This window comes from Ostrea edulis, chromosome 6, assembly GCF_947568905.1.
Source record: "Ostrea edulis chromosome 6, xbOstEdul1.1, whole genome shotgun sequence".
In the NCBI taxonomy this organism is placed as follows: Eukaryota; Metazoa; Mollusca; class Bivalvia; order Ostreida; family Ostreidae; genus Ostrea; species Ostrea edulis.
In genome coordinates this window covers 91,974,189-92,001,733 of record NC_079169.1, presented here as the reverse complement: position 1 = coordinate 92,001,733, position 27,545 = coordinate 91,974,189, and the positions used below count along the sequence as shown (strand labels likewise).

Sequence of the window (27,545 nt, the reverse complement as noted above, 5' to 3'; positions counted from 1 at the left end):
CACTTACCGGCGCGAGCGGATTCGAACCCGCGCCGACCAGAGGTGAGCGCGGGTTCGAATCCCGCTCGCGCCGGTTAAGTAAGAAAGGAACAAGAACATGAATATTATATAGTATTCCATTTACTATCTAGATCCCTAACTGTGGAACATGGAGTCTCTTCTTGATTTCAAATTAAATTCCTGTGATTCTGCACAGATGAATGGACCAGAGATCCTTACATTGTGATAGGTCAACCATGCAAATATTGAAATCCCGTTGTACTAAAGGAAAATAGGAGTGTGTCTCGGAGAAGTCATTAAGTGCAGAAAGAGTACCAACTCCTGAACATTCAGGACTACTCAATTAAAATTTATTCTCAGAAGTCAGACGATATTGGTACGTTATTCGAGTCTTCTTATTGAGAATCTTCTGCTAGTCACAGATCAATATCAAAGAACGGTCAGACCTAGGATTTAACAATAATGAAGTCTGATCGGTATAATTGATCATTCAATTGCTTTTTAGGATGTTTCTGTGGGTTTCGGATTTACCCCATAACCTGTATGGGGTGCCAAATTAACTTAAAACCTAAATAATTGAAGATATCTTTAATCATTTGAAGATATCATCAATTCAACTATTGTGCGTGTGTAATAGGGAGAAATGCAACGGACCAGACCCGGATTTGAATTACCTGGGCCCCCTGAATATCCAGTCAGGTGCTCTACCAACTGAGCTATCTGGCCACTGGTGATCGAACCCGACTGATCACTACATTTCTCCTTCCTTAAATGTCTTCACACTTGAAGACATCATCTTAGGATCTAAGATCCCCAATGCAGACATTTTCAGTACCGACCAGTTCCAGCTGGGCTGGTCTACGGCACCAAATTTAGCAGGGAGAGAGAAAATTCAATAGACCGGACTGGGATTCGAACCCAGGCCCCCTGAATCTCCAGTCAAGTGCTCTACCAACTGAGCTATCTGGCCACCAGTGACCAAATCCGGCTGACCGCTACATTAATCCCTCCCTCCTTGAATGTCTTCACACTTGAAGACATCAACTAAGGATCGATCTTTATCCCCTTGCAGACATTTTCACCTGTCAGTTCCACGGACTGATCTACAGCAGCAAATGTAACAGAAAACGGAGAGTATACCTGACTGGGGATTCAGGGGGCCCCGGGTTCGAAACCCAGTCTGGTCCATTGCATTTTCTCCCTTCCCGATACATTTGCAAATGAATAGAGGCACGCTTCAAATTAATGATTGCTCTCTTTAATTGATGTATACATTAACATGGTGTAATCTAAATTTGGAGCTCGGTAGAAATGATTTCTAATTATATTAATATTGTCACTCTCCTTAGAATAATTATCGCAAACATCCATTGAATGAATGATAGCATTAATTCAATTGAAGAGAGCAATAATTATTGCGAACATTAATTGAATTGATGCTCACATCAATTGAGTTATTGCTCTTTCAATTGAATTGTAGTGCACCTTGCCGTACAGGAAGACAGGTAGGACTTCACCGTACAGGTAGACAGATCTATAGGACCTCACCGTACAGGTTTGGACAGATTCATTGTACAGGTAGACAGGTAGGACCTCGCCATACAGGTAGGACCTCGCCATACTGGTAGGACCTCACTGTACAGGTATAGACAGGTAGAACCTCACTGTATAGGTATAGACAGGTAGGATCTCACCATACAAGTGTAGACAGGTAGGACCTCACCGTACAAGTAAACAGATAGGACCTCACTGTACAGGTAGGACCTCACCATACAGGTGTAGACAGGTAAGACCTCGCCGTACAGGTAAACAGATAGGACCTCACTGTACAAGTAAACAGATAGGACCTCACTGGACAGGTAGGACCTCACCATACAGGTGTAGACAGGTAAGACCTCGCCGTGCAGGTAAACAGATAGGACCTCACTGTACAAGTAAACAGATAGGACCTCACTGGACAGGTAGGACCTCACCATACAGGTGTTACAGACAGGTAAGACCTCGCCGTACAGGTAAACAGATAGGACCTCACTGTACAACAGATAGGACCTCACTGGACAGGTTGGACCTCATTGTACAGGTAAACAGATAGGACCTCACTGGACAGGTAGACAGGTAGAGACTCTAGAGAGGTACAGCTAGTGGGTGTCACAGCAGATCACTCCCCATGTGTAACTGTGCTACACTGTATGTCAGGGAAGACTGTTACATGATACATATCAATGTCAGTTTTGTTTGTAAGTACATGTATTATATTTATATGTTACCCCAGCAGGTGAAAATGTCACAGTGCTGCTGTTTTGCAGTGAACATGTATAGCCGAGTAAGATTGTATTCATGAATGAATGGTTACAAGTTTGTATTAGTCATGTGGTGTGTGTTGACCATTGAACTAAATGACCATCAAGACATTAATTGTTACTATAGCCTCTCTTTTTCTGCTGATCTCATTATCCCACGAGATGCTGCAGCACCTTTACTCTCAGACTGATAACAAGAGGCCCATAGGCCTTAATGGTCACCTGAGTACCATAGCTCATACAGTGCCCGGTCAGGGAGTCTCGAGCTCATACAGTGCCCGGTCAGGGAGTCTCGAGCTCATACGGTGCCCGGTCAGGGAGTCTCGAGCTCATACAGTGCCCGGTCAGGGAGTCTCGAGCTCATACAGTGCCCGGTCAGGGAGTCTCGAGCTCATACAGTGCCCGGTCAGGGAGTCTCGAGCTCATACAGTGCCCGGTCAGGGAGTCTCGAGCTCATACAGTGCCCGGTCAGGGAGTCTCGACATATCTGCATTTCAGTCTCATTCTGGGGTCTTTTGCACAGTTTTATGATCTATCTAAAAATGCATACAATTCCATTCAATTAGAGTAGAAGGAAAGAGGAAGCCATCCCACCCCCCCAACACACGATGAATTATATCAGATCTGTAATTTTTGGTAGACAGCTGTGTCCTCCCCTCTAAATGTGTATTCATCTTTTATTGAATATTAGTACCCCTGCCTCAGGAGTCATGCCGGAATTTCCAATTTAAGTAGACAGCTATAACAAGCTTACAGTTTTTGCTACAAATCTACAATGCACAGTAAATAAGAGTCTCTAAAATAGAACACATATTATTAACTGCAGTATGGCCAAGTTTGCCCCTCCCCCCCCCCCCCCCCCCCAACCAACCATGGATATTATCATAATTGTTATGCGTAAAAATAATTATCACAAAACATAAGATTAAAGGAGATTTCTGTTATGAAAATAGAGAAAAAGATTTTATAAGATTCAATACATTTTCTCTAGATAGGTATCTTGGCCCTGCCCTAAGTCAGAAACCCTGACCTGGCCAGGGGCAGTGCATTTCACAATTTAAGTACCCGGTACATGTAGGTTAAGGCTTCGTGGACATTACAACCATGCATTCAGTTTATCTTCCTATGGAAGTATAAAAGAAAATAATTTTTTTCTAAGATTTAATGCATTTCAACTGTATTATGGCCATATCAGCCCCACCCTTGGGCCTAAACTTTTAACCCAATGCCATGATTTTAACAACTTAGGAAGAGGGTCTCATGGACATCATAATTATATGCATTTAGTTTTCCTCCATGTGTGGGAGCAGAGATATCATAAATTTCACAATTTACACTTCTCTTATCTGAAAGAAGCTTAATTCACACCAAAAATGAGTTTGCAAGAAGATAGAAGTGGAAAATTGTTAACGGACAGCGCATGACGATGGATGGAGACCAAGGACATTACATCACCAGAGAGTGACTCAGGGGACCTAAAAAGTATTTAAACTTTAATTTTATACTAATTACATATTACTGGAGTCCTGGGTTTTATTCCATATACAATAAAAATGAAGAAAAAAAATTTCAAACTCAGACCCACGCTTGTGTTACATATTGTATCTTGGTTGGACCCTTTAACAGGTAAAACAATACAAATTATGTGTTAAACTTTTACAGTCTTTAAGTGTCCTAAATCTTGATCACTATGTTTGTTCTTCCATGGAAAATTTAAGCAGAAACTGAAACTGGAATGTACTTGTTGAGTGTTTTGAATTACTTTGTACATGTATAAAAATCTGGATTTTCAAGGACTTGGCATTTATTGTTTACGAGGCTTTAAGTGTCCAAACAAAATGGCTCTTAAATCAATGAAAGGTGAATGTCTAACAAAATCAGCAAGTCTTTGGTTTCTATCTGCATGCATAGCTCAGTGCTAGAATGAAAAAACAACCACAGTGTTATAAATCCTCCAGGTACACCTCTTTGTATTTGGTCCTTACAGTCTTTATCATGCGAGGCGTAATTCCCGAGAACCAATTCACCGACATCAAATGCCACGAACAGCAGAGTTCATTGTAGTACAGGTACTTAACTTACCAAACGTAACTCTGACAAGAAAAAAAAAGAAAGAAATAATTTGTAAACTAAAGTACTATCACTCATTTAAACTAGTAGAAGAATTCGAGAATCTGGGTGTGATTAAAATGAGGCTGAGACAAACTAGAAAAACTGACAAGTCAGTAATGGGCCCAGCGATAAATCCGAAAATCGATAGGGGTCTTCCTCTGCCTAACATGTGTAATGTATAAAATTCATGAAAATTTTCCCGGAGGAACAGCTAAGTTACTGCATGTCATACATGCTTATGTGCAGACAGAAAGACAGAGTGATTGCTATAAGAATCTGAGCATTATACCTTTAAATTCTTTGAGTAAATCTCAAGTTATTGCATGCCATAGAAAGTGCTATCATCTTATTAATATTAAAAATTCAAAGACCCCTAACTATTTGGTGGTCCTGTTTGACCACCAGTGGCCAGATGGCTCGGGTTGTTAGCTGCATGAGCACCTGACTAGAAATGCAAGGGGCCTGGGTTCAAATACTGGTCTAGTCTGTTGCATTTTCTCCCTTCCAGTTACACATATATCTTTAAAGACAAAGCTGATAAATCTGAAAATTGAAAGGGGCCTAATCAATACTACCATTTTGATTTCGTTTTGTGCCTATAAAACTATCCATGTAAATTGACATTGAAAATAATGGAACACTTAATTCTGAAAAAAATTAGTCAAATTGAACTTAGCTGGGTATACCTGGCAACACACTTAGAATCAAGTGACCCGACTACAGTACAGTAATGAAAATGTTGACCCTCTATTGATTAAACATTATTTGGCATAGAAATAACCAAAACATTTATTTACAAATCACGTATATTTCACCCGTGTACCCAGATTAAAAACATTATATGTCTTTGAATAAGTTACTCTCGATACTACTGTCTCCATGGATGCCATCTTGAAGCCGCTTTCGCGTATCAAAATTTTCCAGCTCAATCGGCAGGATGCATGCACAATTCTGGCTCACAATCAAGTGTGTCGCCAGTTATCACCGATCAACCCAAGTGCCCCAGATCGTTAGAATCAAGTATGCCAAGTAATTGAAGATAATTCATGCACACATGAATTCTTTTAAGAGAGAAACAATTCAATTAAAAGAGATCATTAATTCAATTGTGGATATGTTGAATTGAAGATACCTTTAGTTATATAGTTGCTCTCTGTAAAACAATTATTGCACACATTAATTGAATTAAATAATGATATCATTAATTCAATTGAAGACAGCAATAATTCAATTAATTATTACATGCATTACAATGTAATTGAATTGATGTACACTGCAATTCAATTGAAGAGAGCAATAATTTAAATATTATTATTTTTAATTATTTCAGTTTATGTTAATTTGGTGTTGATCCAAAAGTCAGATGACCCTCTGTGAATTTTACAGTGTCATAACACTGATTATTGATGGGTATATATAGTAAAAGTTCATGTATAAATTTTCAATTCTATGGCTTAAAGTCAGAAAAACTGTCAAATCCCCAAGATTTGCTAAGTTCAAGGTCCATAACTCTTTTAAAAATTGATCAAGAAAATTCAAACTTAATCTGTAACCCATTGATGCAAGTTCATTTTCAATATTAAAAACCTGCAACAGGGATACCGGGAAAAAAAAATTCCAGAAAACTGTCAATGCAGATTGTCCTATTGAATGTGTAAAACATTCATTTAACGTCAGAATTATCAACAAATTTTCATTACAGAGAGAACTGCCTCACATCATTCCCATACTAAAACAAATTTCCATAAAATTGAATCCAGGTAAAACTTTGTCATCCATCATGTAATCAGGGGGATTACCAAATAAGACAAAATGTTCTGGATCAATAGACAAATATGTTGTACTTAGAGTGGAGATAAAAACTGCACTTTCCACAACATTTTCTTTCCATGCATCTTAAATAAGAGACCCCCAGTTCTTATCAGTCACTGGAGTATTAGTTAAAAGTACATGTATCACTAGCCACCCCCTTCCCAAGGGCTACAAAATATCAAAAAAATTTCCTCTTCTGCATATCTAATCTGAATTCCAATATTCAGCAAGTTTAAAACGTGTTCTCAAAACTTAATGCCCCTGTAACTGACGAAATATTTACACAAGCACAACATGACCATTCTGGCCCCGTCCTCGAGTCAAAACCTGGGATTGCAAAATTCACAATTTTGGTACATGTACATTCTTTTTCCTAAATATGCATTTAGTTTTTATACTGAATCAGCAAAATTAAGAAGTCTTTCAAATGATTCCTATAATAATTCTGGCCCACCCTGGAACCAAAACCCTACCAAATTTTACTAGAGCCCTTCCTGCTCCATGTCACTATTCTTTAGTTTTACTTAAAGATGTGTGGTTGTAGAGATTTTTGAAAATTGGTAAATTTTTGGCAGTTTTAGCCATGCCCCTGGGGTGCAGGAGTCCTAAAGATGCTTCATACCAAATTTGAAAAATAGGGCACCGCTAAACTGGTACATGATACGCCTGCATACACTATTGACCCAGGAATTTGAACAAGTAAGAAAGGATTATCCACAAAGGATTTCGTCGGGAGTTGCAATAACAATGTATCTTGTATTAAACAAATCTAAGTCCAAGGGCTGTAACTCCTTCAAAAATAGTGGGACAGCATTCCCTTTGTAATATGCACATCTACACATTGTGATCTTCCATCGTACTAAGTTTTATTGAAATCCCCCAAAAGATTTAAGAGGAGTTGCGAAGACAAGGTACTTGCATAAAATAAATCCAAGTGAAAGGATCCCAACTCCTTCAAAAAATAGTGGTGCAGCATTCCCCTTGTAATATTGTGATCTTTCTTTGTACCAAGTTTCATCAAAATCCCCCAAAGGATTTAGAAGGAGTTGCAAAGGCAAAGTATTTTGAAGAGAAAAAAAACAACAACAAAAACCCAAGTCCAAGAGTCGTAACTCCTTTAAAAAAACATTGGACAGCATTCCCTTTGCAATATGCACAGCTCCACATTGTGATCTTTCTTTGTACCAAGTTTCATCAAAATCCCCTAAAGGGTTTAGGAGGAGTTGCAAAGACAAAAGTATTTTGAATAGAAAAAAATTAAGTCCAAGGGTCACAACTCCTTTAAAAAACATTGGACAGCATTTCCCTTGCATTATGCACAGCTCCACATTGTGATCTTTCTTTTGTACCAAGTTTCACCAAAATCCCCCTAAGCGTTTAGAAGGAGTTGCGAAGACAAAGTTAAATGGACAGACGGACGGATGACAGCGGTATAGCATAATACACCCGCATTTTTATGCGGGCGTATAAAAAGAATTGGAATGCTAGTTATCAAGAAATTAAAAATGTTCAACAGTGAACAAATGATGACAGATGCGGACCCGAGTTAACTCAAGTGACCTAAATATTAACAAACGTACAGCTCCAATTTAATATTTTATTGTCATTATAAAATACATAATTTATCATTTTAATGTTCATTAAAAACACTTTAAACAATTTCTAAATGACACAAGAGTCTCGAGTCTCGCTGTTACGAGTATTATCCTTGGGTTTCGGCCTCGGTTTATGACTGGACCTGGGACTGTATCATATCAAGCTGCTGAAGACTGGTCTGGACCTGAGAAAGATTTTCCCGCCACTGAATCAGTGTTTGCCTTAGGATCTGCCATTGCTGTCGCCCGAAAGTACGATGGATTGCGGACATTACAATGACTTTCTTCTGCAGCTGGTCAATCTTGGCCCTCACTGACTTGGTTCTAAGCACTGTAACAAGAAGAAACCAATAAGAAAATGGATCCACTTACATTCTTTTGATAATACTTTTCATTAACTTAGAAAGGGGAAATAATCAATGTATGATTATTTTAATCTGCATCCCTTGCTCTGATGTCAAATTAACAAAGCCTCCTACTTGATTTCAAGGAATAAAAGAGATCTTCCTCATGATAATGAGATAGAGGTCTGTTGTTTACTAGTGATTTTCTTATCATATTTCTGAAGTGCTAATACCATCACAATTTCACATCTCGACTAGAAAAGAAGCCAGTCAGAAATGACCATTACAAAGGTAGGGTGCAAACAAGAAAACAATGTCTGGTAAACAGACTGACACACATAGAAAGGATGAACAGACACTTATACCCCCCCCTCCCTCACTTACACCTTTTAATAGAGTGTAAAATTGGTAATACAATATTTTGACAATACAAATCCAGTCATCTGAAAAAATACATATGGTAAGCAGCTACATGTACATGTATTCCAGTCCTAAGCAGATTGTACAAGATCAAGAGGTTATGACAGATAGACAAATCAAAAACTACAAGGCACTAGTATTAAGGAAGATAAGCCATAATAATGTGTAAAGTGCACTAGTATCAAGGAAGAAAGGCCTTAATAATGTGTAAAATGCGCTCGTATCAAGGAAGATAGGCCTTAATAATGTGTAAAATGCAAAGTAATTCATTAAGTACCATCAATAATGAAGTCCTCAATCTCTGCTTCCTCTAACTGCATCTCTCTCTGAATTACTGCATACTCAATTTCTTTCTTGTCCTCAGCAAGTTGAACAAATGACAAGTATCGCATCTTGCGTAAATTCTGCTCATGGGATAAGCCTGAAATACATGTAGTCACTGTAGAGATATCTATTAAAACTGAAAATGGCATCTCACATCAAAGCAAGATAATTCTATCACAAGATAGGCCATTAGATCTGTCCTGGTGGGGTCGACTAACCCCACTCGACCTTGTGTCAGGGTCACTCATGAGGAACTATCTGGCTATAATAAACCTTGCAAGTATGTTTCTAATATCTCTACATTACAAAATTAGGACCCAGACAAAATTTTGATGACCATGACAAAATTATTATAGGTCAAGGTCATGACATACTATCTAACCATAAGCAACCTTTGTGCCAAGTATGAGCTGTAATTAAATGTCTTTCTATTACAAAGTTATGGCCCAGATATTTAAAAACTTTTCTTTAAACACTCTTACGTCATGGTAACTGCATACCATCTGGCTATAAGCAATTTTTGTGCCAAGTATAAACTTCAAGTGTCTCTCTATTACAAAATCATGACCTGACAAAAAGGAGGGAGACAAACCAAATGATGAACAGACAGACATGGTGATTCATTCCTATCCCCAAAACTTGGTTTGCTGGGGGTTTAATTATACGGCTAATAAGTTATACATGTTCCATCATACCTGATCATCTTTTCAAATTTTCATAGAAAATCATAGATCTTGTATGACTTACCTAAAGATTTAACAAAGTCTGTGTTATTTTTTGTAGTACTTGTATGACTTACCTAAAGATTTAACAAAGTCTGTGTTACTTTTGTAGTACTGTTGATACTGAGAAATCTTCCCCGACACAAAAATCGTCAGTAACTGAAACAAGAAATTAACAGTTAAGTTTCAATCATATCAACAGTAATATGTTGTACTTGAGACGAGCGAAGCCCATTAACATTTTGCAACACGTTTTATCCGCCTCTTCATTTAACGCGGGAAATATAACGCGGAGGATGTAAACAGTTACATTGTGACGTCATATTAGCTGCAATGTTTTCTTCTTCTTCTTTCTAACCAAGCAGAAACAAAATGTTTGAAGCTATGAGAAAGCTTGTCTGGAATTTAAAAACGTTTATGGTACTTTCTAAACAATCTCATTATTTCAATTACGGGATTATCAATGAAGTATACCGCAGTGACAGCAACATTTTTCCAGAAGCATTATGGGTGATACTCATCTTTTTTTCAGCTGATGAAGAGCAAATCATGTGACTCATGTGTAATCATTGGAGCAAGCTCGTCGCATCGATTCACGACGCGAGCTTCACTCGCTATAATGATATAACTCAAATAAGAGGCTCATAGGCCACAAAACTCACATCAGCTATCACATTTTCCATAGAATACATTAAAACACCATCCTTTTGTGGTCCCTTCTAGAACCCAGAGATCATGGTATGAACAGGTCTGTGAACTTGATTTACAACATTCCTATGCAAAAATTTCTAACCCCTATTGTGGCCCAATCCTAGCCTTGTAACTCATAATTTCAACTTGAATCTTCATATATAAGAAATCTATCAAACAAATTTGGGCGTTTGTGGTTTACAATGGCTCTGAGAATAATTTTCTAAACACACTAAACCTTTTTCTTAATCATCTCCCCTTGAAGGGAGGTACGACCCTTCATTTGAATAAACCTAATCACCTTTACACAAGGATGCTTTGTGCCAAGTTTGGTTGAATTTAGCCCAGTTGTTTTTGAGAAGTTGAAAATGTTGGAATTTACAGAAGATGGAAAAATTTCTTTCAACAAATCTGAATACTTTATCTTTCAGCTAAGTCAACTGGGCTAAAAACACTGATCAAGTGAAATGATAATACAAACCCATTTTTGGTCAACAAATTATTGTCACTGTTTATCTAATTCACCACACATTTTCACAAAGGTTATGTTTTACGACTTATACAGGTTTTTAATTTTCATTCTAAGACCTACATCATGAAATACAAATTATCTTATCTATATAAGACATCAGTTGTCCTTGGGGTGAAATGACGACCTCTCACAAATGGAGAGGTCATCTTGGAATCCAAGATTTCTATTGCATCATTGATTTTTCAGAAGAGCTGTTCAATAGACTCTGCTGAAATTTTCCTGATGCTTGGACGAGTGCATTCCATAACAGTTCCCCACATTTGAAGTTGAAGTGTCCGTGCATCTGAGAGTCCACTGTACATCACCGTTCATTTCGTGAGAGAGATCACGTTCATTATAACTCCACATAATCCGTCATTAATATTTTTTTTTTGGAGAACATAGGATCAAAAGGGAAACCATTTCTCAATTCTATTATAATTTCAGGACAAATGCTAATTTTTGTAAACGTTTTTCTTTTTAAAAATGTAAACCCAGCTTTAGACATTTTTTTTTTTTATATCTCTTGCGTGTACTATCAGTACTACTAAAAAGATAAATCTAAAGCGCGAATCACAAATTTGTCCAAGTCTGACCTCAATGTTTTCTACACATAAAATTGTCTGAAAATAGCCATTTTATGCCAAAATACTGAAACGGACATATCATGTTAAAGCTGTAATAATTTTGATTCTACATCATTTTGATCAAATTCAGAATAACAACTGTGATAGATGTCTTGGGATTCTTGCATAAAATACAAAGAAAAGTACAACTTTCGCTTTTTGTGAGTAAATATAGCCCTTATCATATGATCCTTTATTGATCTTAATTAATTAAGGAGGAGTAACATATCATAATGGCTTCCTTTATGAAAATATCTATTATCAGCAATACTTGTATATTCCTTTTAAATTTAATTGCCTAGCTGGGTAGTTCAGTCAGTTAACATGTAGATTGTAAGTTCCAGTTTAGTCCAGTTTTCATTCTTTAATATGATTATTTTCTATCAAAACTGCACTTTTCAACTAAATACAGTAAATATGGAAGTTTTCAATTTCAAAATATTAATGTACATATTCTCCACTTTCAATCTATATATAATTTATTTAGTGTGTTATTCCTACTTTAAAAAATTAAATGTCCTTGGGGTGAAATGACGACCTTTCACAAATAAAAAGGTCATCTTGGAATCCAAGATTTCTCTTGCACCATTGATTTTTCAGAAGAGTTGTAAAAAAGCCTCTACTGAAATTTTCTTGATGCTTAGACGAGTGGAACCAATAACAGCCCAACACTTACATCGTGAATGAGTTCTCCCTCCAAGAATTTAACAGGTTTCAACAAAAGAAGATGATCCATCAAAAATGTGTTTGGGTCCCCTAAATGTGTCACAATACATCTGAAAGAAAATGACAATTTTTTTTTTTGAGTTTGCAAAACTAATATTAATTATATAATTTTTAAACACATACACACAATAAATAAAGGTCATTTAAATGGAAAAATGAACTTGAAAGTCTTATCAAAGCTGTATTGAACTTAACATCAGTGAGTGTTTGACAGACCTGTGGGCGTCGTCCCGGGCCTGGGAGGCATTATCCTCTGTGTAGGTACCCAACAAATCTATCATCACTTTTGTGGCTTTATCACTGTAAATTACACAGAAATAAAAAAAATTGAAATAATAATCTACACTGTTCATGAAATTGATTCTCACTCATCATACTGCAGTCACAATCTTCTCATCGAGTAATCTATTTAAGAAATGAATCTTAAATTCTTTTCTTGATGCAGGTATCATTGAAAAAATTGGATGGATAACTTCATTGATGGAAACATTTCCGTCCAATTTTCGTTATGATACTGCCATCAAGAAAAGAATAATAAGATTCATTTCTAATCATTTCATTATCATTTTAACAATTTTTAAAAACATCGAGTTTAAATAATAAATCATGATTTTATTTTCAAATTCATCTCATGTATCAATACACAACACAAAGTCAATATCGGGTTTTCTTTGATGCAGAAATCAAACGAATTTTTCAACCAATCAAAATTGCCTTAATTTCATCAAGACAATAAATATCAAATGATTCCAGAATCACTGTAATCATTCTGAACCAGTGACTCAATGAATTAGACAGCTGCCATCACAATAGATTCAACATCTCAAACATTCTATCAACTGCTGTAGCCAAAGTATTGGATTGATTGTATATTGTTTAACGTCCCTCTCAAGAATCTTTCATTCATATGGAGACATCATCATTGCCAGTGAAGGGCTGCAAAATTTAGGCCTTTGCTCGGAGCTTACGGCCTTTGAGCAGGGAGGGATCTTTATCATGTCACACCTGCTGTGACACGGGACCTCTGTTTTTGTGATCTCATCCGAAGGACCGCCCCTTTACTTGCCTTGTACGACAAGCAAGGAGTACTGAGGACCTATTCTAACCTAGACACCAACAGGTCCCAAAGTGTTGGAATATATTTATCTGTCTGAATGCATTTGTTTTTAGATACACATATAAGAACAAGATGTACTGTGAGCAATGCTCACTAAGAATACCCCCCGCTTACCCCAATCTCCCAAAGGGTGTTGTTAATAGGTACAAATTACCTCTTTCCTGAGTGTAAAAATATGGTATGCATTTGTAGAAGAAAATGGAAGATATAGTCCGAATACAAATCCATGGCATAAACCTATAATTTTGACCTTGAGATCAAAGGTCAAGGTCATAAAGAGGTCATGAATGTACATGACACATCGTCTCATGGTGATACACCCATGTGTCAAATATGGTATGCCTATGTCAAAGAACAAAGAAGTTATGGCCCGGACACGAATCCATTGTAAAAACCTTTAATTTTGACATTGAGGTCAAGGTCATATGGAGGTCATGAAGGTACATGACACATCGTCTCATGGTGATACACCCATGTGTCAAATATGGTATGCCTATGTCAAAGAACAAAGAAGTTATGGCCCGGACACGAATCCATTGTAAAAACCTTTACTTTTGACCTTGAGGTCAAGGTCATATGGAGGTCATGAAGGTACATGACACATCGTCTCATGGTGATACACTCATGTGTCAAATATGGTATGCCTATGTCAAAGAACAAAGAAGTTATGGCCCGGACACGAATCCATTGTAAAAATCCTTTAATTTTGACCTTGAGGTCAAGGGTCAAGGTCACATAGAGGTCATGAAGGTACTTGACACATCGTCTCATGGTGATCTACCTGTGTGACAAATATGGTATGCCTAAGTCAAAGAACAAAGAAGTTATGGCCCAGACACGAATCTGCACAGACAGACAGACGGACGGACGGACGGACAGACAGATTCCTATATACCCCCCAGAACTTCGTTCGGGGGGTATAAAAACAGCGCATTGCTACCTTAATTAAATGACGTTTCTGCCACTGAGACGTATTTTGACAGACATCAAATTCTATGAGCCACTGGATTTGAGTGATCACAGTGATCCTAAAATCGCTGATACCCAAGGTCTCACGCTTTGCGAGTCGACTCACCTCATGCCTGCGTCAATCAGGGCATCATGGATAGATCGGAGAAGGTTTTGTAGTTTTGTAGTGCTGATGTCCCACTGTACTACCCATCTCTTTACCTACAAAATACAGCATTTCATAATCCCATCCACATATTCATCTGACCTATAATATACACTGTAGTCATTCAAAATACAGATTTACACCAGAAAATAAAAGCTAAATCTATTTGTTTGCTGGTAATGACTATTTTGTAATCAGAAAGTACCTGTTCTAAGTTGATAGCTAATTCTTGTATCAGATCAGCTTGCTGTGCCAATTTCACCATAGAAACGTACAGGTCAGCTCGTAATGGCGATCTCTCATCAAGTCCATAGAATAAATTACATAACCTGTAGAACAGCAACACATAAATCAAAGCACAAAATGCTCAAGTCTTTCATCCAATGCTCCATCTTAAACTTATGCCATAAATCAAAAAAATATCAACTGGACTTTTTTTTAAATTTGAACCCCTGAATAAATACTTGTGTATGTATAGGTTTCCAAGTAACCATTTGTTAGTTCTGACTTACTCAGATGTAGACTTTATCCTTGTAATAAGATCTCCATTATCAATTAATCAATTAAACTTGTGCTTACAGTTTTAAGCGAAGAGAGCCCCTCTTGTCTCCTTGTGGACATTTGGTAACTTTCTCACAGAAATGTGTGACAGGTTCTAACATCTCTTCTGACGGCAATACAAGGATAAGTGATGTCACACTATTGAACATCATTTCAACATCTGTAGGAAAAAAACAAACTTCCATGACATCATCTCAAAATATGAACCGAATCTAATCCAGCAACACATTCAACATAAAAAAGAAGTACTGATTCTAATCCAGCAACACGCAATCTACATCAAAAGTGTAATGATTCAGGTTGCAGTATGTACATTTATTAAAAATAGTACATGTATCATTCTTAAACCTTTAAAAGTAAATGGAAAGAATTTTATCCAATGAAAAGTTTCAAAGTCATTGCTTTATCATTTAGTTTTAAAATACAATTTTTAGTTTATATCAATATACACAAATTTGCAAAATAGTTTCCCATTTTCAATGAAGGAAATTATGAAGCATCAAGCTCCATATAATTTCAAAGATGCTCGAGTGACAAAACAACAAAGAACAATACCAGATTCTGAGACATCTTTCAAATTCCAGCAAATACTGCTTGCTTCAATAATGTGTCGCAAATCTGTAAGAATGCCTGCTTCCGCTTTCTCTTCTGATATGTCAGCACCCAATGACTTCAGGTAGCTTCTTAATTCCTGAGCCTGTAATAAAACAATGGTCACTGAAATAACTACCCTTAAAATCAGACATGATTCTGCAGAAAGGTACAAAAAGCGGAAGGGGAGGTCTGGGGGTCCTCTTCCAGCGGGGTATCTAGATCAAGGGGTCCAAAAGCCAATGGATATTTTGACTTTCAAGAAGCCTTTCAGAAATGAATTCTGTGTACCAATTTTGAGGTTTTATAAAGCTTTATAAAATTGCCAATAATAGTAAGTATTGGCTCCCTAACCTAGTCTTAGACAAAGGTTCTAATCAATCTACCATCACTTGACTGAAAGGTTCTTTAAAAGCTGGACCTTATCAATGGCCTTAACAACACTGTTGTCTCTTGTACTACTTTTGTGGACATTTCTGTAAGGCCTACATGTTTACAATCAATGTACATTCTGCTGATTGAATGATACAGTGTGCGAAACTAACTTTAAAGTCCTATAGACTTTCGGTCCATAGTCATTTTATTTCCTATAGACCACAACAAATTCCTAAAGACCGAAATTTATCGTGCAATATTCAATGTTATTTGAAAATAAATAATAGACACAAATTCGGTTTGGTAATTTGTTCATAGATTAGTTTAATTATATTCTTTTTCAATTTCATGCACGTCAAGCTTTTCAATTAGAATTTCGTTTTCTTTTTTCATTTTGTTCCAGCTCAGTTTCACTGCCTGATTCATCTAAGTCACATTTACTACATTTCATTTTCTCATGATTTTCTGCGATTTAGTCTTACTGGAACTTGTTGTACTGACCGCTTTCTGTTTGATTCAAGTGCGTACACCTTCCACATATTTTTAAAACCGTTTAAAAAGGACATTCCGAATTTGTACGAAAATGACGTACATTGAAGTAAATATCAAATTGACCCACCCACCCCTGTTGAAAATGGAATAATCTTGATTCGAATGATTTGTAATTACATTGTGGAGCATTTTATTACAGCTAAGGGGTAAACAGAAACATTAGCATACTACATATAAACTGGTCCCACTTCTCATACATGTTTAATAAGCGGTGGGGAACCAGTTTTTTACTCAGAATTCCTATAGACAAATCGGTCTATCAGTGTGCGAAACTAACTTTAAAGTCCTATAGACTTTAGGTCCATAGTTATTTCATTTCCTATAGACCACAACAAATTCCTATAGACCGAAATTTAATATGCAATATTCATTGTTATTAAAAAATAAATAATAGACACAAATTCAATTTGGTAATTCATTCATAGTTTAATTTTATTCTTTTTTAATTTCATGCACAAGATGTTCAATTAGAATTTTTGTTTTCTTTTTCATTTTGATCCCGCTCAGTTTCACTGTCTGATTCTTCATCTAAGTCACTTCTACCAGGTTTTGTTTTCTCATAATTTTCTGCGACTTTAGCCTTGCTCGAACTTGTTTTACTGACCGCTTTTCCGTTTGATTCCAGGGCATGCACCTTCCATTTATTTTAACCGTTCAAAAAAGGACATTTGCACGAAAATGGCGTATATTGAAGTAAATATCAAATTGATACCCCCCCCCCCCCCTGTTGAAAATGGAATAATCTGATTCAAATTTTACAGCTAAGGGGTGAACAGAAACATCAGCGTAATACATATAAACTGGTATATGTTTAATAAGTGGCGGGAATCATTTTTTAAACTCAGAATTCCTATAGACAAGTCGGTCTATAGCTATTTCGATTTTTATAGACCGACTCAATTTTCTATAGATATTGTCTATCAGTCCATGGTAAATTTCGCACACTGTGATATCGTAATGATTCAACCAATCAAAGAGAAGAATACAATGAGGAAATACTGATGGTTATGTAAAATTCAGACAAAACCAGATATTCCAGAAAATAAGATTTGTAAATGGTGAAATTTATTGATGAACCTAGGAATTTTCGGAATCGTTATATAGAGAACGAATTTTTCCAGTCCGGAACGCAGAATTCTGCTTTAAAGCCGAGAAAAATCATGACTGTAACATGTTACAAGTCTAATATGCATTGAAAAATTCTATACTGAATAAAGATAATTCTTCTTTAAACTCATTCCTCCCAAAATTCCATATCATTTTGGCTAAAGTCAAAGTGGACGCAAATACTATACCTATAATTATGGATAGAATTAATAGGAGGTCTGTCGATAATGGCGATATGATGCATTCACAATAAAGCGGTTCTAGTGTGATACATATTTCAATAAATTACAATATTTTATACATTTCAATAAATTACAATATTTACATTTCCAATGTTCCTGCCTTTGATATCTTTATCAGTGTTTTTAAACTTTTTGAGTTGCAAGGGTCATCATGACCCTCTGTGGCTGAATTCTGGGGATCAATTTTTTTTTTGAGAGTCACACTTTTTAAAAAAAATATTTAAAACATTTGATTTTGATCTACACTGTTAAGGGTATACTACAGTAGTGTTTTGTTCAAAGAATGAATAAATATTGGTTCAATGCATATGAAATCAGCCTTTGAAATTAAGCGGTAGCCCGATGCAGTAAATGATATTAAGATTTGCAAACCACAAGCCATTTGGGCAACCATTTTTCAGGAAATCCACATGCCCGAACTCAATTTCACTTTCCCGAAAAAAAAAGAAGTAATTATACGCATGCAAAATCTGAATAATTTTCAAGACAAATCCGGAAGAGACCGAGTGAAGATGTGTAATTAATGGGATGAATGACTTTGTTTGGGGCGAGTTATTCTTATTCTATGATTTGAGCATGCGCATAATATTCATTTACTTTCGATTGTCAAATTAAAACTCCAACAGGTAAATTTTTTTTTTTACAAGCCAGTCGGATTTGTTGCCAAGCGGATTTTACAAGTCCGACAGGAAAATGACTGGCCGCGGGCGTTCGGACTACCGCTATTTTCGCAGACTGCCGATGACCGTGGCTTGCCTAGTAAAATCGGGATACCAAAAATCATTAACGCGCATGCCCGGTGGGCCAGTACATATTTCCAGAGGAGATTATGATTCCTGGTACTAGGAAATCGGTGAAACAACCAGTTCTTACAGAGGAAGTGAAAGTTGGCACTAAGAAGTATGAGGAAGCAAAGCGATAAAGAAAATGGTCAGTATGTTTGCAGAAGAACTGCCCCTGGCTTGAATGATGGTCTCGTATTCTGCATCTGGTGCAGAAAGGAAATCATTGCAAATTGTGAGTTCTTGTTCAGCTCAGAATATTCAGAATTGATTCTGTATGTGAACACGAAAATAGAAAATGGTGTAAGCATTTTACTCTAAAGTAAAAAACCACAAACGGCCGCATCAGACATTCAGAATGTATGATTAGTAGTTAACAACCCTAGTTTTTACTTTTTTCAGGATGAGAGTGGTGAGTAAGAACTAGAAGAATTAAAACATTGGAGGATTCTGAAGAATCTGACTGAAATGACAGAATTAGAAGTGGAAAGAGGGATTGAACTATCGTCTTAAACTTGTATTGTAGTACTTAGTCTTAATAAAAATGTTCAAACTTGAAAATTTGAATCATGTTGAATCATTCTTGCATAGCACTGGGCTAGTAAAATTTTATTAGGGCTACCACATTTTTCACTCATACTTGCCCGATGGACTTGTGGTAAAAATCATTAAGCGCTAAGACTGTGAAATGAATAACTTCATAAATTATTAATTTACTTTGAAGTTTCTATAGGTTACATGTCATCATATGATATGTCTCTATGGCACTACAAACCTAGCCAGTCACATGCAGAGGTATCACTGTAATTTTAGCATCAATTTGAGCCAAAATAAACGGAAAACAGGATTGTGTCAGGTTGTATTGACTTCTACCCCTCCCACCCCACCCCCCCATGTTACACTTTCTGCAATGATGAGTGGTGGATTTGAATTGAAATATCCTAGCAAGAGCCCAAGAGCTTCAGTAATAACTGAACAAATGGCATAAAAATCTAGCAATTTGAACCATTTTTTGATTCAGCATTTGTAAATGTTTTTTATGTTTCAAGTAGAATGAAAGAAATATCCGAAAATAACTGTTTTTGTTTCATTTCATAAAGATTGTTATAACATTGTGATGTATACCAAGACCAAATTTAATATTGCAATAAGTTTTAGTCGCAATACCTAGCACTAGCTCTGGATTGTGTAATTTTAGCCTTACACTGGCTAGATTGGAGGTCCTAAATGCAGCTATACTCCAAATAATCTTGGCTGAGATTCCACTCGGCTTGGAAATTTGGCCTGACGCTTTCACGGGTGAAGGCGTCACGTGTCAGTCCAAATATCCAGCGGAGTCGAATCTTAGTCGATATTAAACTCCGAACACTTTACAGTATGACATAAATATACTTAACACTGTAATAATTATATTCAGAAAGGGTGGTATTCAAGTGAATTTGTTCGGAGTTTCATGAAATTATTTTTGAGGAAATTCGAGTTTCCCATGAACAGATGTTTCAAATTCATATCATTTAGATTAAGATAAATTTAAAATCTTGCTGTAAACATTTGATCTCTATGTGATACAAACATATAATACATCATATTATGTTTTAAATTCTTTGGTACCTGTTCAGGAATAGGCAAATCTATGAACACCGGCGTACTCATGCTTTCTTCGTTCCAGCGAGACTCAAAACGAGATTCAACTACTTCCGCCCAGAATATCAAAGTTTCTGCTTCGCCCTTTGATGGTAAATCTCATTGTTTCGTCCCATATTTGGAATATTTGGAGCGCCATAGTTGTACTTACTATATTTCAAGAAAAAATTATATTGATAATAATGTAAGATAGAAAGTTTGGATGCATTTATCCATAATATTTTGTTACACGCACGTTAAACTCGCGTGAAACAAACCGGTAGTCGTTGGTCCACATGTGTGTGTCTTCCCTTGCTTGCAATGTTGCATCATAAAGTTCAAAAGGAAAGTAATTAAACGGTAACTCTGTCTATATAATTACAATATTCGTACACTTTTACATACGTTGCGTTAGTTGCTACTTGCAGGTATCGACTTTGTAACGCCATGAAGAATTTCCCATTAAAATTAAAACTGAATATGGTAGTTTAAGCAAAACGGTGTGAGCAGAACAGTTTCACTTTCTGTTCTACCGGTCTGTATATTTATTCCAAATTTGTAAGTGCTATAGATGGAATGCATGAGCTCAATTTAATTCATCGACCTGTCTTTATTAATACAATGATATATAAAAATCCCACCCTACTTTCATTTTCCTATTCTAACTGAACATTAAACAGTTAAAGATAATACCAACTCAACCTCTTTCCATTAACAGTGGGTTTTCCTCCTATCAGTTTCATATTCCCATGTCATAGTCAGGGTACATTATTGCATCACTTTTCTCAGAAATCTTCTAGTATATAAAAAGGAACACTGCTTATTATTTTCATCATTATATTTTTGTTTGATATCTTGGATTGGTTGGTTTATGAGGAGATACTAAAATTCATTGGAAAAAATAACATATTTTTGTGTATTTCATTACTGTTGGATTATAAAGTGATTTTGACAATGAGGTAGAAGTAATTACTGCACATTCTGTTTTGATGTTTCTAGTATTTAATGATTCGTGTTTTACTATGAGGACCAGGTTGTCATCAGTCGGATAGACAATCTTTTTTTTTTTTTTTTATATTTCAACTCTTAAATTATGTTCAAAAGGTTTTCAACTACAAACTTCCCAATCTTTCAGAAATTTTATAGGAAATCATTATTCATAAACAGTTCTTGAAATTTATTTCCCTTGTCAGCCATTTGGACTGATTTAACCAATGCAAGGGGTCCTACTGTCAGAGAACCCTAGAGAATTGAAAAGATCCCTGGAGATATTTAATTATGACAAGCATGTAGGCTGTTTGAGTATATTGGTTATTGATGTTCTTTAGAGTTCTCTGTTTAGTAGGACCGCAGTGCAAGTATGTTTGTCAGTCCAAAGAAAATCTGACATTTACTTCATTAAGAGTATTCCTTTTCTACTACTGTTTCCATTGTAAATCTATCAATCAAATTGTCTGTTCACATTTGGACTCAATATTTTCATACTCTGACTAGTCATGTTCTCCACTCTCACTGTCATGCTTTCCACCTCATCCTTACTTTCATTTTCACTTTCATTATTAATTTTGTTTTCGTACTCTTGACTTGTCATGTTTTTATATTCTGATTCTCCACTCTTACTGTCATGCTTTCCACCTCATCCTTACTTTCATTTTCACTTTCATTATTAATTTTGTTTTCGTACTCTTGACTTGTCATGTTTTTATATTCTGATTCTCCACTCTCACTGTCGTGCTTTCCACCTCATCCTTCACTGAAATTCATTTTCTGCTTCTCTTTTACGTTGACTTGGTATTTAATTCATCATGGTCTCTTAACTTAATTTGCTGTTAAGTCTAGTATTTTTTTAATGCAGATTTACTCTGGGTGGGTGAGTTTTTCATAACGTTTTACTGAAAGAAGAAACATGAAGTTCATGTAATCGTCTAACTTTGCATCCTCAAACAAATTTATCAAAGTAATGGAGCCCACCAAGTTTCAAACATAATTATTTGAAATGTAAACAATTTGAGTTAGGATTGAATTTATTAAAAGCACACATGTATTCTGCACCATGAAATTATTTTATAATACATTAACAAATTACTTTGTTATTAAATTCTTTCCTTAATAATTAAATTTATCACTTCATAAAATTTAGTACCTTTTTAATCATGTTTTTAGGATGAATATTAGACAAAAATGTCAAGTGTTAATGATGTCACAATGCTTTACATGAGAATGAAAAATGGAGCATGTTGTTCAGTTAATTAAATTGTGTGTTAATTACAATCTAAATAAAATAGTGATATAGATACGTTTTATCAAATTAGGTAGGTTGTGGCCATATGAGGCAGACTGCTTGCGATTTTGATGGTCATTTGGACCGACACAATGTGCATATACATAGAGCCATGTTTGCTTTTTTTTTTTATTAAATGGGACAGAACGGTTTCAAGAACTGTAGGAAGAGCAGAGATACTGCTTCAGAATATCTGGGAACATAAGTTCTGAAATTTAGTAGTCCAGGTTAAACATGGGGGACTCGGGGGTTCATTGAGAACGGTCAAAATAATTTCCAAGCTACAGTTGACCAGCCTAAGCCACAAGTCATTTTATCACTCTGAAATTTCTGAGACTGTGCTGCAATTTGGGATATGATTCACAGCTGTTTTTGTTTTTGTTGTTTAAGTGATCTCTATAAGCAATAATACTCAGCATGTAATATACTGTTAATATAGTATATGTACTACTTTGTAGTTCATGAATATTGTACAATTTCAGTCGGGTCGTAGTTAATTAATTTAGAAAGTCCCATCTTACAACTGCTTTTGCAAAGATACATTGCATGGTATTTGTACATGTCGATGCTTCTTTCCATCTCTTTCGTGGATAACTGTATGTATGATATAATACGGGTAATTGAAATATTATTAATTTTACAGAATGGCATTGAATGGCCATCACTAGATCAACAGTTAGAGTGTTACTGAGAAGATCCATTCTTTCGGAAAAGACTTTAACCTGCTTTCGATTTTTTCACCTGTCAACATATTATTTTGAACCTACTAGTTGGAGAAGGGAGAAAGATAACATGGCTTGTGAGTACATACATGCGCTTAGAATAATAGTTCAGAATTCCTGGATACAGTTGAGCTGTTGGGAAAATTAAAAGCGATGATTAAGAATGAAAAATCAATGGATAGATACAGTGATAAGGCCATCATTAAAAATATTTTTGTTTGATGTACTCCGACCCACATTTTTCAAGGTGGGTCGGTAGGTAGGTTTTTTTGGGGGGGGGGGGGGGGGAACGTCATGAAATTTCCTAATATTTTCTATGAAAATAAGGAGAATTTTCTATTTTTCAAGGGAGCCAAAAAAAAAAAAAAAATTCAAATTGCTGAAAAAAAATGATCGGGTAGGAGCAAATTTGACGGGTCGGTCGGAATACATCAATCAAATAAATTTTTATTTTCGGCCTAATGAATGGATATCCTTCACTATAGATCTTCATAGAAAGCCAATTTATATTTATGAAAATGATAGCTTAAGATCTTGATCCTTGAACGATATCCTTGACTTAATTGAGTTTGTTTTAATTCATTATTAATGAAAAGCAATACTTGACATGTTGATAGAAGTTCAACACTGTTATTTCAGTGTCTTCTGTCAGTATATCATTACAGTTACACATCCCTGGCATTCTAATGGACGTCATATTACTTTCTAGTAGAACTACTGTACAACCATCTGAGTGTTTGTGGGGGATCAATGTTTCGTTGGTCAACCTTATCCATGAATTACATCCTCACGAGCATTGATACATCATTTTAAGTTTCTTTTTCAAAGTTAGAAAATTTTTATCCCCTACTGCATCAATTATCATCATCATGTATGATACAACATAAATACAGTCACAAATTTAAAATTACATCGGATTCCCCACAATCCAGTAAAATATTGGTTATTCACGAACATTGATGATCAACAGTATGACTTTGTTTGCCTGTGTTATTTGTAATCAATATTTACCTGGTTATCATGATTTTAACAATGAAAAAAGTTTTTTCCAAGACAAATCAAGCAAAGTAAGTTATCATGTCATTTCATATAAGGACTAATGTCTTGTCCATATAATTTGGTAACTCAAAACTTTTTTCAGCAAAATCCAAGAAAGTCCAACCCCCATGGAGCCCTCCTGAGGGAACCGAGGTCCCCAAACTGAAGTTGTACAACAGTCTGACTCGACAAAAGGTTTGTGTGTTGTGTCGTGCTGTAACAGTCTCACAAAGGCATCTACACCACAGACAGGCATGGGCTGATCCAAACCAAAACTTATTCTGAACATAACAAACGTAAATTTCAAATCCCAAAATTGAGTCGCATGTGATGATCCAGTTCTGTTGTGGCACACAGAATTGGACCGGCAACATGTGAAGGTTGGAGAGAAATCCCGAATTTGTAGGTCCATCCTGTGGCAGTATATAGCTTTGAATACATTTTCTTCTTAAAATAGATTCAAATTAACAGGTGGGTACAGGTAGGTAATTAGGATTCAGGTTCCTTGGAGACGAGATAGATGGGAGTCTAACGAACAGCAAACTGTACACAGCAGACTGTACACTGGTACCCAGGAACTATGTAAACTGGTACCTAGGAGCTTGGCTTTCTGCAGGACCCTCAATACTTGTCGATAGAGTCTAACGAACAGCAGACTGTACACTGGTGCCCAGGAGCTATGTAAACTGGTACCCAGGAGCTTGGCTTTCTGCAGGATCCTCAATGCTTGTCAACAAAATCCATTCTGATGTTTGGTTTCACAGCGAGCAGAAGTCTCTGAATCTAGGGTCTAAGTCAGCTCGGTATGTAAGAAATGTTTAAGACTGGACAAATTATTAATTTCTTTTTTAATCAGATCTGTTACAAGTTTCGTGTAGTTATATACAAACCATGATTGGTTTCATACTTTTGTGTTGGAGTAAGGAAGTGGCTGACTAGTCAAAGTTAACCAACTTTTATTTGTGACGACTTTATTTCGCAGTTTACTATAGATGAACTGGTTTGTGGCAACTCATTTTTGTGACTGAGATTATCGTAAACAAATACAAGAAATATTAAAGGACTGCGGTCATTTTTACAAAAAAATCTTACTACTAAGATAAATATTTTGTCTCTGCCTTAACACTTAACCGAGTGCAACTATGCCGTTTGTTGGAATGCCAGTTTTTCACCCATGTATATACTTAGTTTTGTTCATTGAGAAATATATGAGTGACGAATTCTAAAAGAATCAGTGTTATAAATATTTTTCATCATAATCATAAGATTTTTAGTGAAAAGGGCGACTGGTTCGCAGGGATAAAAAGGGCTACTGGTTCGCAGGGATAAAAAGGGCTACTGGTTCGCAGGGATAAATATTTGTGATTATGAGGTTCTCGCAAAAATTTCTTGCATGCAAATAAAAGTTGGTTTACAATACCATGGCTAGAATTTGTTCCAGAATTTATGTCTGACTCGGTTGTCCTAATCTAATTCAGTACCTGGAATAAGCTATTATTAGTCAGGCATACATACATTCATCCCTGTTTATGGATTTCATTTTGATAAATAATTTTTGCATTAACTTTTCCAACTATTGCAGATCTGATGAAAAGTAGATTGCTGATCAAATCGTCAGGTTGTAGATCAAAGATCACAATTACTAACAGGTATGCTTGTAAAAGCCAATATAATTCACTTCAATAAGAAATATATAATCATTTTAAAAACTTCACTGAGGTATGAAGTAGAGTGGTCACATGATCTAATCCTGTGAAGCCTGAAGGGCCTCACAGTAGATTCTATCAGGTACTGGCCTGCTTCATAGTGAAGTAAAGTTTTTAAAATTGTTATTGATTACTTATTTATGCCTTGGAGATGAACAGACAGTTTTGAGATTTGACGATACCTTCCCACAGTACACGTGATTGATGTGGTGACCTAGATATAGGGTTCCTTTATGATTTTGTGTCATGCAGTTTAGGTTTTCGTGATGGAAGACTTCTGTTGTCATCATTCAGAGGGACCATGTTTGTATATAAATGTGCATTTTAGACGGCTGGTTGGGACGAAACAAGAGGAGAGCACAATAGAAGTGTTAAAAGTTGAATGGTCAGAGGAATTTTGGAAAGGGTTCAGACTCATGTTTTACAACAAGGTCTAGCTAATGGTGATGATATGAATAATGTGGTACTGATAGATTCTTGTTACATCCTAGTTGTTCGTTTTTATCAGATTGATATTCTTGCTTCGAAGTGACATCTAATGTTAAAGCTGACATTAATTAATAAATATAGTATAATTCTATATGTCCGCCATATTTCTCTGCTAATCCGCCATATTAGTTGGAATTTCTATTGGTATATGTATCAGGGTTCGCATGGTATATAAGGGGACGAGCTTTGCTACGCTTCACTTCACATCAGTGTCTTCGATTTACCTGTGCAGGTAGCTTCGACAGGTAACACGTACATCTCCGATACTAATTTATAGGACATCAAGAAGAAATGAAATCACGTTTTGGAACACCGCGCAGTGCTCAAAATTATAATAAACATATCGTACAGTAGTAAATCATTCTAAATATATATATTTGGATAAATATATATAGAATGCCTTTTCTTTACGTGAACGTGCGTACATTTGCAGTAAATATGTTAAAACTATACAAAAATGCGGAGAAATATTTAATCTGTTTATCTATTGATAAAATGGAATAAGCAAAGAGTATACAATCTATACCATTTACAATTACTTCAGGTAAAAGGCAAAGACATAAATACTACTGTACTTATAAAAATGGCATGTATGCTCGCCATGAAAATGCATCGAATGCGGACGACTATTTACCTGGGCCTACTTGTAATATCTGTAAAGGACCGCAGATGTACGTGTACACTTGTCGAAAATACTCAAAGTAGTAGTAAAACTCCCTTTATTTGCATAATCCATGAAACAAAACGATAAACTCCATTTGCATTCCAGCAGTAAACAACATTGTCCATTGTACAGACTGCGACACACTTAGCCCATGCCGATCAGCTATCTTCAATCAGGGGAAGTATCAGAGTATACTATTTACCCTGTATTGTGCATCAATCCTTATACCATATTATTTACTGGTCAGAGTATTGCAGATTTATAAATCAGGAAATCATTTAGGTACATAAATTTGCATATACAACACTGTACGAGTGTATGGGATGAGAGAGAGAGAAAGAGAGAGAGAGATTACAACGAGAGAGAGATAACGACGAGAGAGAGAGAGAACCGATGATC

General features: G+C 36.0%; 2 protein-coding genes and 3 non-coding genes across 11 annotated transcripts in view; 1 reads left to right on the top strand and 4 right to left on the bottom strand.

Annotated features, from left to right (window-relative positions):
- Window positions 1-897: 897 nt before the first annotated feature.
- On the bottom strand, window positions 898-970 carry Trnas-gga (transfer RNA serine (anticodon GGA)). The gene has a single exon. It is a non-coding gene; the product is annotated as a tRNA-Ser (tRNA).
- Window positions 971-7,807: 6,837 nt separating this feature from the next.
- On the bottom strand, window positions 7,808-21,789 carry LOC125647950 (eukaryotic translation initiation factor 3 subunit M-like). Of its 3 annotated transcripts, none has more exons than XM_056142706.1 (11): window positions 21,641-21,789; window positions 20,235-20,417; window positions 15,530-15,671; window positions 14,993-15,134; window positions 14,619-14,742; window positions 14,375-14,469; window positions 12,399-12,482; window positions 12,133-12,232; window positions 9,707-9,788; window positions 8,861-9,004; window positions 7,808-8,150 (listed from the first exon to the last, which is right to left on the bottom strand). In XM_056142706.1, the coding sequence occupies exons 2-11, from the start codon at window positions 20,274-20,276 to the stop codon at window positions 7,951-7,953; spliced, it is 1,155 nt and encodes a 384-aa protein (XP_055998681.1). In that variant the 5' UTR covers window positions 20,277-20,417; window positions 21,641-21,789; the 3' UTR covers window positions 7,808-7,950. The 3 variants fall into 3 exon arrangements, with proteins under 3 accessions (XP_055998681.1, XP_048730782.1, XP_055998680.1); XM_048874825.2 differs by lacking the exon at window positions 21,641-21,789 and adding an exon at window positions 20,525-20,777; XM_056142705.1 differs by lacking the exon at window positions 21,641-21,789 and adding an exon at window positions 20,652-20,777.
- LOC125648551 (small nucleolar RNA SNORA14) lies at window positions 10,950-11,079 on the bottom strand. The gene has a single exon (XR_007360368.2). It is a non-coding gene; the product is annotated as a small nucleolar RNA SNORA14 (small nucleolar RNA).
- LOC125648549 (small nucleolar RNA SNORA14) lies at window positions 11,969-12,098 on the bottom strand. The gene has a single exon (XR_007360367.1). It is a non-coding gene; the product is annotated as a small nucleolar RNA SNORA14 (small nucleolar RNA).
- Window positions 20,277-27,545, top strand: part of LOC125647948 (cysteine--tRNA ligase, cytoplasmic-like) — a 105,547-nt gene continuing 98,278 nt past the window's right edge. The window contains exons 1-4 of one of the 5 annotated variants that reach the window (XM_048874822.2): window positions 20,932-21,205; window positions 22,102-22,116; window positions 23,171-23,326; window positions 24,391-24,482. In XM_048874822.2, the coding sequence (XP_048730779.1) occupies window positions 23,182-23,326; window positions 24,391-24,482 (237 nt within the window). In that variant the 5' untranslated portion in view covers window positions 20,932-21,205; window positions 22,102-22,116; window positions 23,171-23,181. Of the gene's footprint in view, window positions 20,360-20,497; window positions 20,607-20,931; window positions 21,206-22,101; window positions 22,117-23,170; window positions 23,327-24,390; window positions 24,483-27,545 lie in introns of those variants that run through there. The other 4 variants (XM_048874823.2, XM_048874821.2, XM_048874820.2 and 1 more) reach the window with 4 other exon arrangements.